Source organism: Poecile atricapillus, chromosome Z (genome assembly GCF_030490865.1).
Source record: "Poecile atricapillus isolate bPoeAtr1 chromosome Z, bPoeAtr1.hap1, whole genome shotgun sequence".
In the NCBI taxonomy this organism is placed as follows: Eukaryota; Metazoa; Chordata; class Aves; order Passeriformes; family Paridae; genus Poecile; species Poecile atricapillus.
This window is the reverse complement of record NC_081289.1, coordinates 77,916,274-77,929,856: the sequence shown is the minus strand read 5'-3', so window position 1 is coordinate 77,929,856 and position 13,583 is coordinate 77,916,274. Positions and strand designations below refer to the sequence as shown.

At 44.2% G+C, this 13,583-nt stretch overlaps 1 protein-coding gene and 1 long non-coding RNA gene across 3 annotated transcripts; one reads left to right on the top strand and one right to left on the bottom strand.

The window, feature by feature from the left end:
• The first annotated feature begins 1,506 nt into the window (after positions 1–1,506).
• LOC131572751 (uncharacterized) lies at positions 1,507–3,453 on the top strand. The gene is made up of 2 exons (XR_009276044.1): positions 1,507–1,638; positions 2,372–3,453. It is a non-coding gene; the product is annotated as an uncharacterized LOC131572751 (long non-coding RNA).
• Positions 3,162–13,221, bottom strand: ALDOB (aldolase, fructose-bisphosphate B). 2 transcript variants are annotated; one of them, XM_058826068.1, is made up of 9 exons: positions 13,063–13,221; positions 6,576–6,697; positions 6,083–6,294; positions 5,502–5,556; positions 5,188–5,348; positions 4,886–4,969; positions 4,236–4,410; positions 3,900–4,099; positions 3,162–3,673 (listed from the first exon to the last, which is right to left on the bottom strand). In XM_058826068.1, the coding sequence occupies exons 2-9, from the start codon at positions 6,685–6,687 to the stop codon at positions 3,578–3,580; spliced, it is 1,095 nt and encodes a 364-aa protein (XP_058682051.1). In that variant the 5' UTR covers positions 6,688–6,697; positions 13,063–13,221; the 3' UTR covers positions 3,162–3,577. The 2 variants fall into 2 exon arrangements, with proteins under 2 accessions (XP_058682051.1, XP_058682052.1); XM_058826069.1 differs by having other exon boundaries at positions 6,576–6,713; positions 13,063–13,130.
• Positions 13,222–13,583: the final 362 nt, after the last annotated feature.

The following is a 13,583-nucleotide window of genomic DNA, read 5'->3' as shown; positions in this document are numbered from 1 at the left end:
GACCTCCCTGACCTGGGACTCGAGGCAGCTCTGCAGGTCCTCAGCGGGGAGGTAACTCCAGCTGCATGGTGGGGGACAGATCAGGCTGGGCTCACTCCTCTCTTCCTTCTCAGGAACTGCTCAGTCTGCTTCCACTTCTCTTTCCTCCTTTCTGCTGGCACCAGAACAGGAACATTTTCAGCCTCTGAGCTACTCAAGACAGAGACAGAGCATTTTTGTATTCGTGGTGTTTTAAACCAGACTCAATCCAGACAGTTCACACTTCCCATAGACTCATCAGGTCTGTTATCCAGAAGTGCACAGGTGTTCCCCACGTGCTGCTCCCCACACAGGTTGCCTCTGCAGAGCAATCACCCCCCCACCTTAATTCATTGGTCTATGTGAAAACAGCATCTTAACAAGATTAGTTACTTGTTTTCTGTTACAGCTCCATTTTGTAGTTTCTTGCTGTAAATAAAAAGCATAACAAGATAACCACTAGTACAAAAGAAAATCGGAGCCCACATGTAAAAAAAAGAATCATCACTAGTTTTTAGTTAAAAATTTTACCTTCTCATATGCTACAATCTAGGCAACAACACATGTGGTTTCACGTCAAATGTTACAGAGGAACTATTTTTCATTCCCATGAAATCTCTCTCTTCCCACTCCTAACAAAAGCAGTAACAGCTCTAAAGGCTCCAACCCCGCACCACTGCACCCGCCCGCCAGCAGTGCACCTCGGTGGGCGCTGGTTGCCCAGAGAACCTGTGGAGTCTCCTTCCCTAAGGACATCCCAAAGCCACCTGGACAAATCCTGAGGGACTTGTTCAGTCGGGCTAAATGACCCCCAGAAGGCCACGGCCCAGTGAAGGCCCAGCATGCGGAGAAGGCCAGAAGCCACCCCCCATCCTGTGCTCAGCGGGTACCTGCGGCCGCTCCAAAACGCCCTGAGCCCCGCGGCGCAGAGCCCAGACCTCCGCCACGCCGCCACCCGCACCGCTGCCATGCCGGGGGCGAGCCGGGCGCCTTGCCGCGGCCACTGCGGGTGACGCATTTCTGCTGTGCTCCCGCAAAGCCTCGTGGGAAATGCAGTCCATCCCCTCAAGCCAGCCTCCTCGCTGGGAAGCTGAGTGTGCGAAAATTACCTGAGGAAAAGGCGTTCTTTGATATTTGGTCTTTGTGTGCTTTCAGGCCTAATCGACAGGAAGGGAGATTTAATTAACCAGGCAACAAGCTGTAGGTGATGTCCAGGTGTTGGAAAGGCAAGTTACTTGTTGGCAGAATTGCCTTGTTAAGGTTAAGGTCTTCACAGGCTTCAGGGATGTCAGACCTAGGGGAGGTTAGCAAGGCTTTGGAAGGAGGATGTACCACTGATAGTGGACACAAATAATGCAGAATTTACAGACCACAGGACATTCGGCAGAAACCCCAAGACAAGGAGCTAACTGAAAAAGCCGATGCAGCAGGTGTGTTGAATCAGCTCCAGCAGGGTAAAAGGTGATTCCTGCAGGGGCAAATGAAGGCCATCGACTCACAGCCACCAGTTCAAGAAACCACTGACTAAAAAGAATGACTGAGCAGGGAGATTAATTAGCGTGAGAAGCAAGACGATTATTACCCAACTGCAAACAGAATACTAATTATTATGAAAACAAGGTAACTTGTAGTCAATTAATATTAATTCCTTTGTTTATTAAAATACACAAATAGGGTAGAATTTTGCTAATTCTGGTGCTGATGGTGGGTGGCTTATAAAAAAGAGGGAGAGAGACTTTATACACAGACTGATAGTGACCAGACAAAGGCAGATGGTTTTACTAAGAAAGGGAAGAGTAGATATTTGGAAAATTCTTTACTGTAAGGGCAGTGAGACCTTAACACAAGTTGGCCAGAGAGGCTGGGAATGCCCCATCCCAGGAAATGTTCAAGGCCAAGTTTAGACAAGGCTCAGAGTAACCTGGTCCAGTGGAAGTTGTCTCTGCCTGTGGCAGGGAGTTTGGAACTGGATGGGTTGAAAACTATTAAGGTCATTTATAATGCAAATGATTCTGAGATTGATCTTTGATCAATAGGATGCTGCTCATCAGGAGCAGAGGTTTCACTGAACTCAGGTCTGTGGAGAACCAGAGGACCACAGCTGAAGCAGGAAAGAGGTGTTATTCCTGACACTAGCATTAGTCTCTGGAATGTTTTGTGGCAAATCACTTGCTCTTTGTGCATTGTCGGGAGAGACTAAATGTAAGCCTTAATTATACAATGACTGGATCCACATAAAGGATTTTGGCTGTTTATTTATTGCCTGTGTGACACACTGGTTATTAATGCAGAGGCCATGAAAAGGTGTTTACAGGGCAGTGATTTTGCCTGTTTTCCCTGTATTTTTTGGCAGGAGCAGTGAGTGCCAGTGGCCAGGAGGAGCAGCCAGGAGAGAGAGGTGACCCTGAAAACCCTGAAAAGATGTGGAGTCCTCTGGGTTGCCTGGTCCTGGCAATATCTGGGGCTAGGCATATATTTAGGAGGCTGCTCCAAGGCCTCATAAGTTGATTGGTGTATCCTGGAGGATATTCTTACATAACCTTGGGCCTGCTGTTTTTGCCATTTATTACTTTTTTTCATGACAACCATCTGACTGTGCTTTAGCTAACAAAGCTTACATGTTTAACAGGGACACAGCAACACGCCAAAGGTAAAACTGTTGATCTGCAACATCAGCCTCATTATTCAACTACACAAGCTAGCCAAGATGCCTGCATGTATGCTTTGTGTTAATTGTTGTGGAAAATGCCACTGTAAAGGTGATTCGTAAGGACAGTTTTGCACAGCCATGACTCAACGTGTGCAACCCTAACACAGCGTGTAGCAGCCTCATCTCACCAACAATTGGTCTCCAGAGACATGCTTCTGAAGGTATTGTTGTTTATCTGTAGCCTGATTCCCTAGCGCTGCTTGCTGTGTACATCTCCTAAGTGTTTAAGTGTCTGCCAGACTTCTGTCAGCAGGATTAATGTCTCCAGCTGTGTCACTATTGGATTATTTCCCTTTGATATCCTCAGAGTTTTCCAAGCTCACCAGCTGTAACATTTTGTTAGTGTTAATCTTTGCAAGGACTACCAAAAACCACAGATGTGTGAAAGATACAGTAAAGTTTACACAAAACAAAAAGAATTGTGAGGCAGAGATTAGTTTTCAATTACTGTTTAATTGCAATGATTGAATACACAGTCAGGTTTTATAATTCAGGATAGTGGCTGCAAAATATGGTAATGGGCAAGGGTAGGTATTTGAATTGCTAGGGAACTACTGAATCTGCCTGCTATTCCAGGGGCTGAGTTTCAGACTGAGGGAGGGTAGGTTCACGATTCATTGGCAGCTGTTGTTTGTTGTTTGGAAAGTATTCCCTTTCCTTGGAATGTGCAAATGAGAAAAAGAATATCCCCTTGGTAAATTGTGGGAGTGAAGGGTGGAGAGGAAGTTAAGCCATTCTATCTCCAGTTTGGTGTAGGGTAAGGGAAATTTGATTTCTGTGTTTTTCTTTCATTTCTGAACATCTTCCATGGTGTGAGAAGAGACAGGAGGAAGGAAGGTTACTATACTTTCAGTAGGTATAGCTGGCAGTGAACAGTGACTGCGTGGCAGCTGCGTCAGTCTTCCCAGACAGGACATACTGTCCCCTGCAAGCCAAACTGTTAATCTGAAAAAGAAAGGCGGGGGGGGGGGGGGGGAAGAGGGGGAAACAAACAGGCAGATGTGTAAAGAACAACCAGCAGGAGTAACCATGTGAGGCAGAAATAACAGAGTAAGGCCTCTGGTGAGCATGGAGCCAGGAGGGGTGGGATCAAGAGCAGCCTTAGGAAGGTGACAACATGTGTCCCTTCCTGGAGAGCAGCTCTTCTCTGTGCTGGGGGAAAGCCTCGTACCTGTGCCCGCTTGCGGAAGGCCTCTTGAGCAGCCTTCTTGTTCTCATTTTTGCCTAACCATGCAGCCAGGGCAGAAGCTTGCAGTGCTCTCCCGTAGGAAAAGGTCAGTTTCCAAGGCTTAGGCAGAGGGGACTGATTCATGGCATTCAGGTTGAGAGAAGCCTCCTCTTCACTCTGACCTCCAGACAGGAAGCAGATTCCTGCAAGAAAGAGGTTTTGAGACTTAAGAGTGTTCCAGCCACCTCAATCCCTGACTCTTACTTGCTAGAGGAGCAGGGCATGTCAGAGGTAGGAGAAAGACTGGGAATGAAGAGATAGTAATTAATCAGGAATCACCAGGAACAGCAGCAGGAACCGTGCGGAGGAGAGTAGTGACAGTTGCCATGGCTACATCCTGAGGGGTGTACTTCTTGGAGCAGGAATGCCCAGCCGTCACCATGTTGGGTTTCAGCAGTGTGCCCTCCAAGTACACGTGATGATCATTCAAAGCCTTGTAGACAGCAGCCAGAACCTGAAAACAGGAGGATTGAATACAGACCTCTGCTCAGATCTTCACCTCAGCTTGCTGTGAAAAGACAGCTTTATTCTTTGGTACTGTAGCAAGATCAAACTGAATTTTGCTTTCTCATTATAATTATCTCTGGGGTTGCAGTTGTGGAGACCCCACTGCTTTTGAGATGACCAGGGTACAACTCTCCATATTTAAGGGATTTGTCCCTGCTGAAATTGAGGTAATTTTGTTTGGTCCTGGTACAGCATTTTGAGATTGAGAATGCTTATTCTGTCACAGAAATGAAAATCTGAAAGCATGGAAAATACTTCTGGATTTCCTACTAGTTTGTTATGTGCTGAGGAGCTAATTTTCGTGATGCAGTTATGAAGGACATTTTTGGTCAAATCTCTTTAAGATCTGTGAGCACAAAATGCACACAAAGTTTAGCTGCTGATTTGTGAGCAGGAGCACAGAGGGAGGAACCTCTTCTTACCTTCTCAGTGACATACTGACAGCGCTGGAGATCATGGTCTCCATCAGGCAGAATTTCTGGCTCCACGATGGGCACCAAGCCATGCTAGGAGGAGAAAGATGGGATTCTTTAGGGTTATGGAAGGAAAAATCTTGTTGTTTGCCCTGACTTTGGTAGTCCTCCTTTGTGCTGTGCTACCCTTCCTCCTTGTGTTTCCCAAAATCCTCACAGGAATTCTCCTTGCAAGCTACCCAGTGTGTTATCATAGGGAACAGGAAGAAGGGGCAGAAGCATCTCAGAAAAAGTTGCTGGAGGGGAGGTACCTGCTGGCAGATGCTGGCATAGCGTGCCAATGTATTGGCATTCTCCTGGATGGCAAGTTGAGAGGGTGTTGTGCTGGTGATCTTCAGCACTGCACGCCACTTGCCAAAGTCAGCACCATCTTTCTTGTACTGGGCACAGCGTTCAGCCAGCCCATCCAGCCCTGCAGAGGGAGAACAATGCTTCACTGAGAGCTGGTCTTCAGCACGGAGCTCTGGAAAGTACCACAACTCCAGCCAAGGCTATGTCTCAGATGAGTCACCCTATAGCTTTTGCTGCTCGGGCCCTAGCTTAGGATCCTCAGATCTCTTCTTACCTTGTATGGTGGTTTCTCCATTTGTTCCTGCTAGAGGTGCTGTGCCTTTATCCAGCTGTGGATGTCAGAAAAACAGGAGGGGTTACAGAGAGGTGGGAATTGGTCTAATTCTTACCTTCTTACCCATGTCTAGTCTGCCTTTGAAGGCTAACTGTTAGTAATGTGTGGACCTTAACATGCTCAGGGTGCAAAGGAAGAAATGTTGGAGCAAAAGGGAAGAAAAAGAAGTGAACTGGGTAAGAGGAGGGGCAGTGTATATGTAGATACCTGCAGGGAATGGCTCAAGAACTCTGTCAGATGTGGAAATGATCAGGTTTACATTACTGCATGGAGAGATTTATTTGCAGTGAATGGTGAGTAGGTGGAAGTTGGTGTATGAAAAGTTCTAGCATCTTGTGCAAATGTGCCTCTAGTTAGTTGCACAAAAGCTATGCAGGGAATTTTAAAACCAACTACAAAAATGGGAGGAGGGTCAGGGGTGTGGCAGGAACAGTTTTTCAGGAGAGACCAGCCCTAAATATAATTTGGTCTGGAAATGGGGTTTGGAGTATGATGCCAGCCTGGTACCTACAGATGCTCACCTTAATTCCCACCACAATGCCTTTTTCCTTGATGAGTGCTGGGAACGGCTTTCCACTGCTGTCTTTCTGATAGAGGGTCTCATGGAAAAGGATCACGCCCCCAATGCTCTGGTTGATGGAAGTGTCCGAAGAAAAGAGGATCTCTCTAAATGCTCGGCGGTTCTCCTCCGTATTCTCCACATTGATCCGCTGCAGCCTGTTCCCCATGGTACCTAGTGAGGTGGACAAGGGCCAGACAGAGAGGTTCTAGGCGTGGCTGGCCTCCTGGTCCCAATAAGTGGTAATGAATTGGGTCTTCAGTTCAGAGCTTCCCTTCTCAACCTGTAGTTTGTAAGCTTTTGTTGTTACAGCTACAGCACTGCCTGGCTGAATTTTTTCTACTCAGCCAACAGTTTCTAAGTGGTTTTCTACTCCAGTGATTTCAAATATGAAGCAAAACTAAAAGGAAAAAAACATCTTGCATACTGCTAACTGATTAATGTCCAGAACTCACCCACTGATTCATCTGCAGCTAGGATCCCCTTTCCTGAAGCCACAATCCGCTGAGCAATGTCTGCAAGAGCTTTCTTCTGCTCTGGAGACAGCGCTGGGAACTGGTGGGTCATGTTGACTTATCTGTGGGAGAGAATTACTGTTACAAGTAATTACAAGAAATTCTGGGGAAGACTGTGAACCAATGGCACTACTCAGGTGTTTCCTCTGAAGGGCTCTTGGTGCTTGTCTGGTCCATGTTATCACAGGCAATATGACCAGAAATTAATTTGAGTTCTTCTAGGCTTGGTGTGTCTGGAAAAACTAGAAAGAAATGCAGGAGACACATCCTACCACATCCTTCTAGAACCAAAGTGGGAAAGACTGCATTTTACCTGCATTTGCTCAGAAAATAAAAGAAGGTCAGTCTGTCATAAAAACATGCACCAAGTAACAAGTAAGCAAATTGCTGTCTCTGCAGACTTTTTGGTTCCTCTCAGTAGAATGCCAGTTATTCCGTTGCTTACCTTTACACATTTCCTAACACTGCTCCTCTTCTATTTCCTGCATCTGTTGGCAGTATTTGCTGCTATGTCTGGTTGACTTTCCATCCCCTACCTTTTGCCTGGGTTTGTAATTCTCCTCCCTATGGCTGCTTTCATTGCTTCCTCTACAGAAGATATGGGGCCTTAGGAGAATTCACCCCTCACTTCAATCTTTTTAGCTGTGGTAGAGGCTTACCAGCTGCAAATACCCAGCACCTGAAATCTGGGTTCTGTCTTGATATGACAAAATTCTTGGTCTTATTAAAGTTTTTGGTTATATGGCATTAAATTAGAGTTTTTTCTGATCATTTGAGTAGTCCAAGTTACTTTTCTGAGTGTATGACTTTAAGTCTGAAACAGAAAAACTATCTTCCTTTGGTTTATCATATGTGATAGCTAAAACAACGCATGTTTTTTTACCAGTGGGGGGTAAATCCAGAGGGTAATTGATTAAAAACAATATAAAAGAGCTAAAATATCATGTTTCCCTCCAAAAGGGCAGGCCTCTGGACAGCATTTGCATTTTCTATTCCCAAACTCTGCCTAAGAGAAGAGTGAGAACTCTTTAATCAGAATTTCTTTCATCAGAAATGGCCAGAAAATATTTCTCCCTGTATATGTAGGCAGCCATGTCCAACTTCTTATTTCCCTGCACACAGATGCTGACATGGAAGTTGACAGGGAATCCATGTCTTATCCTTCCTGTGAAGGGCACAATGATGAGAAACAATAGAGTCTGCTACTCATGATAGGGTACAGAGCATGACAAATGGTGCCAAAATCTTCTGGCAACAATGTTGTCAGAATATGTTAACAGCTATAAATTCATGTCCCTGGTTTATAGCTGAGGATACTTTGGTACTGGCAATGTTATCATGCAAGATTCAAATGTCATTGTCTGCCAGTACAGACCAGTAAGATACAGTGTCCAGATATCTACTTTACCTGTTTGTGAGCTGAGACTGGAATTTTTCACATGCAGCTTACCACAGAGTGAGTCATGTTAGGTTTAGAGGGAAGATGAAGGAGTGCAGGATGAAGACTTAGTTAAATTAGGGAGAGTTTCCCAGCTTTTCAGAGGGCTTACATGCATTCTTGCTGTGGTCCTGGTGAAACAGGCTTAGCTGAACCCCTCTCTCTGCATGCCACCTGTGCCCAGAACTCTGGGAACCATTCTTCTACTGTGGCGATCACAGTGCCATCATCACTCCCAGCTCTTGACCTTTTCAGCTCACTCAGAAGAATTTGAAAATCTATGGTTTATGCTGCATAGGTGCTTAAGTTCACCTACAGCTCTTCTTATCTCTCACCTGCTTTCTGTGTTGGATATGTCTTAAGAAACTGGCTTGTTATTATGATTACTGTAATGATGGTTTGGTGATGAGCATCTAATTTTAACTTCAGTTAAAACCACACTACTGTTAAATAAGTCGGAGTGCAAAACAATAATGAATCACTCCAGTAGTTCAGAGTCTCTATGGAGAAGACTAGAAAATTGTACTCTGGCAAGAATATGATCTTGTCCAAGGATAAAGCTAATGAATTGCTTAAATCAGGTGTGGGATTTTAGAGTTGCATTTTGGAGCTGTGTTACAGCACCAGGAGGTATCCGGGTAACCTTGAATCCAGCTGGCTGGACTGCAAGACATGGTTGCTCCAGTCATATTATGATGGGTACCCTTTCTTTCCAGCAATGCAATAAGCAATGAGATTAATGTCTGCTCTCTCTTACATTTTCCCAGTGTTTGCCTAAAGGTAACAAGGAGACATCACTCAAAACCAGCCTGCAAGGCAAATTTTCAAAATATGGAAATATGAGTTTTCAGTGAATAATGCTGTTCCAAGTGAGTATTCTGTGAGACTGAAACAAAATAAATTATAGTTTCAGAGTGATGAACTGGAAGACAGCAAATTAGTTTAAGTTTCTATGCAAGTATCTCATTGAGTGTGAAGGAGCAGGTGGAGATTTGCCCAAAGTCTCTTTTAAGACCATGGTGTATGGTTCCCAGCTACTCTGCTGAGCTAGAGTGATGAATAAAAGTGTTTCTAGCTGAAATGGTGAAGAAATGAGGGCAAAAGAACAATTGTAAACCTTACAACAGCTCAAAGTTGCAGGCTGTTCTAGCACCCTTGATTTAGGATTTTATTTTTCTGTGATTCTTTCATGACAATCATAATTTCTGAGAATCTTCATGTCTGCATTCAAGAAAGGGTGTCTCTGCTACAAGGTCCTGCTTTGAACAGGGGAACAGGCAGAAGAGAAGTAGAAAAGCCCTACACTTCATTTCATACAGCCACCTTGTAAAGAATAAGCTCCCCACACATCCATAGAAGCGTTAATGTGCCCTCTTAAAATGTCACCTCATATCAAGTCCTGAGAAAAACAGTTGTGCCCAGGCTGCCAGAGCTGCATAGCTTATTTCAGTCTTCCAAGAACAGTCTATTTGTCTTAATATTATTTATCTGTTTAAATTGACAACTTTTCTAGGAAGAAAAAATTTCTAATGAATTGTGATCTCAGTAACAATAATTGGGAGTTGTCCCACCACTAAGGTGTTTCAAGAAGCTTTATTTTTATTTACCCATTTTAGGCTGTGAGCTAAGTGCCACAAGCTCAAGTGATTTTACACTGATTTCCAACTGTATGAACAGAATACATTCTCTATGTAGTATCTGCCTACGTAATTTTTTTTTAAAGTAGAATTAAAAAAAAACTCAAATGAATAAAACTGCACAATCCCTCCAGCTTTGTAGCTACCTGGAGTGTTTCTCAGGCTTCAACAGCTCCTTAAGCAAACAAATTTCTTTGTTCAGCCCCTAGCCTGTGGCCAGCAGGAGGTGGGCATATGGGAATAGGGGACTGCACAGTTATAAAAGTAAATATTGTAATACTGAAATATTACAATATTTTCTCAGCTACCATAAAGAAAGAAGGGCATGATGGCAGCTCAAGCACTTGATCCTGTTAATATCAGTAGTGAGAACCAAAGAGCAGAGACAAGATGAATAGCAGAAGGAATAATGTTACATTTCACTTCCAAACATCTTAGAAACTTCAGTATATCATCGGCATCTTTTTTTTCCGAGAACCTCATGTGACTAGCATACTCTAACCTTACATTAAAAAAGTCTCATCTGAGTCCCAGTTTGCAGAAGGAAAAAGAATGGATCAGAACTTCTAAGTTTTTCTCTTGGGTCTCTTAATTTCCTGCTTTTATAAAACTGGTTCCAAAAGTGAAGGACCAAAATTTCAAGCTACAGTTTGTATCCCACATATATAGCTTTTTCCTATTCAATTACTAGTAAACACAGCCCTTCAACACTATCTTTGAGAGTCAGCAATACAAACTCTGCATACAAGACATTTGTTTCCAAAGAACAGGGTGTGAAGAAGAAGCAGCTGAATACATAAGCAAATAAATATAGCTCATAGGGACAATGAAAAATATTTTAAAATTTAACCTATCTCATGTAGGCACAGTGTTGGCCTGACTGAATTTACTCCTCTTTACACTTGTATACTTAGAGGAGGCAGACACTTAATGGCTTAGGCACCTCATATTCTCACTGCAGTGGCTATCTGTGGTTACTGACCTCACTTCTCTGTGGAGCTCCGTTAAAAAGCTATTTCTAAATAGGTCTGGTTCCTTGGGCATGGGGAAAACAGATGGGTATGAACAGCTGGGCAAGCCTGGCCCCATCCTGCTGACAGAGTACATTCTTGCCTAGGTGGCAGAAGACACACAGTAGGCAGGACTACTTGATATACCTGATTGATGAGCAGTCATCCAGAGGAGCCTGGGCATGGGAGTTGGAAGAGGCCAACAGGAGCACTGTGCAGTCTGGCTAAGACAAATGCCCAGACACTGCCTGGGGTTCAAAGCCCTGGCAGCCATTCCCCCTGGATGAGTGGGACGAGGGAACAGCTCTTTGGGGATGGCCTAAGGCCCTGTCAGGCAGCAAGCTGAACAGGGGCCAGCAGCAAGGGCACAAGCATCCTGTATAAGCAGGGGTCTGGCCTGGAAAGCTAGGGGAGGAAATGGATTATCCCCCTTTTCTCAGCACTCTGTATTTAACATCTGGGTACTACTTCCAGTGTTGGGCCCCTGCAGTACAGGAAAAACATACTGAAATGAGTTAGTTCAACAGATACCACCAAGAAGATCAGTGGCTGCAGCACTTGCTCTGTGAGGACGAGTCTGCAGAGCTGGGTCTAGTTCAGCCTCAAGAAGTGATGGCTTCAGGGGTACCTCTCAGCTGTCCTCACTACTTACAGAGTGTGATCGAAGAGGCAGAGATAGGGTTTTCACAGCGGCTGTGATGGGACAGTGAGAGACAACAGGCACAAGATGAAACTAAGGAGATTCAGACTGGGTAAGAAGAATTTTTTTTCACTGTTGGGACAGCCAAGCAATGTAACAGATTTGACAAAAAAGGCTGCAGTGTCTCCATCCTTGGAGCTTGCCAAGACTCACCTGAATAAGGCCCTGAGCACCTCGGTCTGGCCTCATGTCTAACGCTGCTTTGGGCAAGGGGTGGTTGGACCACAGACTTCCTGTGTTCCTTTCAGCCTGAATTACCCCATGGCTCTCCATGAGTACCTGTTTTAAGGAGTCAAGGTGGAAGTGGTGCTTCTGCTAGATATGAAGGAGCTCTCAGGAAAGAACAGAACATTTCTCCGATCATCCTTGCACTGAGATGAAAGTTTTGGGTTAGCAAAATGTTTCATTTCTGCATTCTAAAAAAATCTCAAGAATATGGGACAAAAAGAGACACTCAGATTTCTGTCTCCTAGAAAAAGGGGCAGATGTTTTTGATTGACAATGCTAATGTCACCATCTCCATAGGTCCTTTGGGGTATATATGATTGTAAGTTGATTGCTTGTTTTTTGCTCTCTGAGTTTTTTTACCATCCTCATGGTCTGTTTAGAGACCTTGATTCAACATCCTGTCCCAGATGGAACTGCAGATCTTAAGTTCCCTGTGCTGATTCCCATGTTAGCCTCAGAGCTATACTCAAGCCCTGAGCAAGTGTATCCCATTTTCATTTCCCTAGCAACTATGAAAGGAGGTTATGTTCAGAGATCTGTCCTCTGCAGTCAGAGCAGAGCACTCAGAATGGCTAGATTTGGCTGAGGTGGCAAATGGTTGCTTGGAAGCAAGTGTTATTAGGGAGAAGCTACTTCTCTTTCAGGGCTGGACTTTTCTCAGAGAAGATAAAAAATTGCTGCTAGACTTGCATGAGAATTCAAGTCTTGTATTGCCAGCAGGGGAGGCTGGGGGAAGCAGTGGTGACAGTCTCAGATGGACTAAATGGTTTTGGGTAAGCACATAGGATAGTTGAGTAAGTGATGAAGGATCACAGACTCAGAGAGGATTAGAGTTGATCAAGCAATTTCCTGAAGCTCGTTGTTCACAGCTTGAAAGGTTACAGCCTACAGATGCAAGAACAGGCTTTGTTTTCCTGCACTTCAGATCTTATATGCCTTTGCCAAATAATCTTATCCACACCATTGCACTGTTTCAGAAGAAACTGCCCTACAAATACACATAATTGCACTTCTGTCAGCACTGATGTCTGTCAGGACCAGCTGTCTTCTTCAATCATTCTCTGTCCTCCTTGCAAAACAGAAATTTATGTACGCCGCAAGCAAAAACAAACATGAAAGAAAGCGACAGAAAGCAATGCAGGTACATTATTGTTCTAGTCTCCTTAGGCAGAGGATTCACTCACTCACTCACTCTGAGCTAAGTTAGAAAGCCAGTGTTAGCAGCAAATGGATCACTTTAGAAGACCACTGCAGAATGGCTGAGTGCTTATTTCTCACAGGCTGTTTCTGAAACAAAAAAATTAAAACAAAACCAAAAACATCTTTCCAAGCCCACTGTAAATAAACATACCAGGTCTCAGCTGCTGATATATGTACCGGCTTTACAGTTGAGAAATTTAATTATAATACTTACTTGTTTGTGGGCAGTGTCTCTTCTGCTACAAGCCTCTGGTGAGGTGTTTGCAGGCAAAGAGACCCTGTCCTTCTAATCACTAACTTTTATAAAATTCTTGGTGAGGCTTTTTTTTTCTTTCTTCCTCTCCACTCCTTCATTGTCCCTCCTCCCCCGCATGCTGTCCGGGGAGGTGTCCCTGCTAAAGGTCAGTCATTGGCTATCAGACCACCACCATACACCTCCAAAGGGACCTGGTCATGCTCCTGCTGTTCCTCCCCTTTCCCCTCCCCCTTATATAAAAGGCCATTCATGCAGCAAAACTGAGATGTTTTCTAGTTATTTCAAATGATTCCTCCTCTTTCTTAAACATATCAAAAATAACAAGAGAAACTATGGAAATTGCTTACAGGTATCTTGGGCACAACTTTATAATTTAGAGTTAGATCTTCTAAAAGCTTATACTTAGGAAACTGCAGGAAGAAAGAGCAGAAAACAAAATATAGAAACAATGAAACAGATCTTTAACTTGCATGAGTTGG

What these genes read in the sequence shown, in the direction of transcription:
- ALDOB (XM_058826068.1), bottom strand. Translation starts at nt 6,687, where the DNA reads ATGACCCACCAGTTCCCAGCGCTGTCTCCAGAGCAGAAGAAAGCTCTT. An exon ending in GCATTGTGGTGGGAATTAAG is followed by an intron (nt 5,557 to 6,082) that starts GTGAGCATCTGT and finishes TGACATCCACAG; the next exon opens with CTGGATAAAGGCACAGCACC. An exon ending in TGGAGAAACCACCATACAAG is followed by an intron (nt 5,349 to 5,501) that starts GTAAGAAGAGAT and finishes CTCCCTCTGCAG; the next exon opens with GGCTGGATGGGCTGGCTGAA.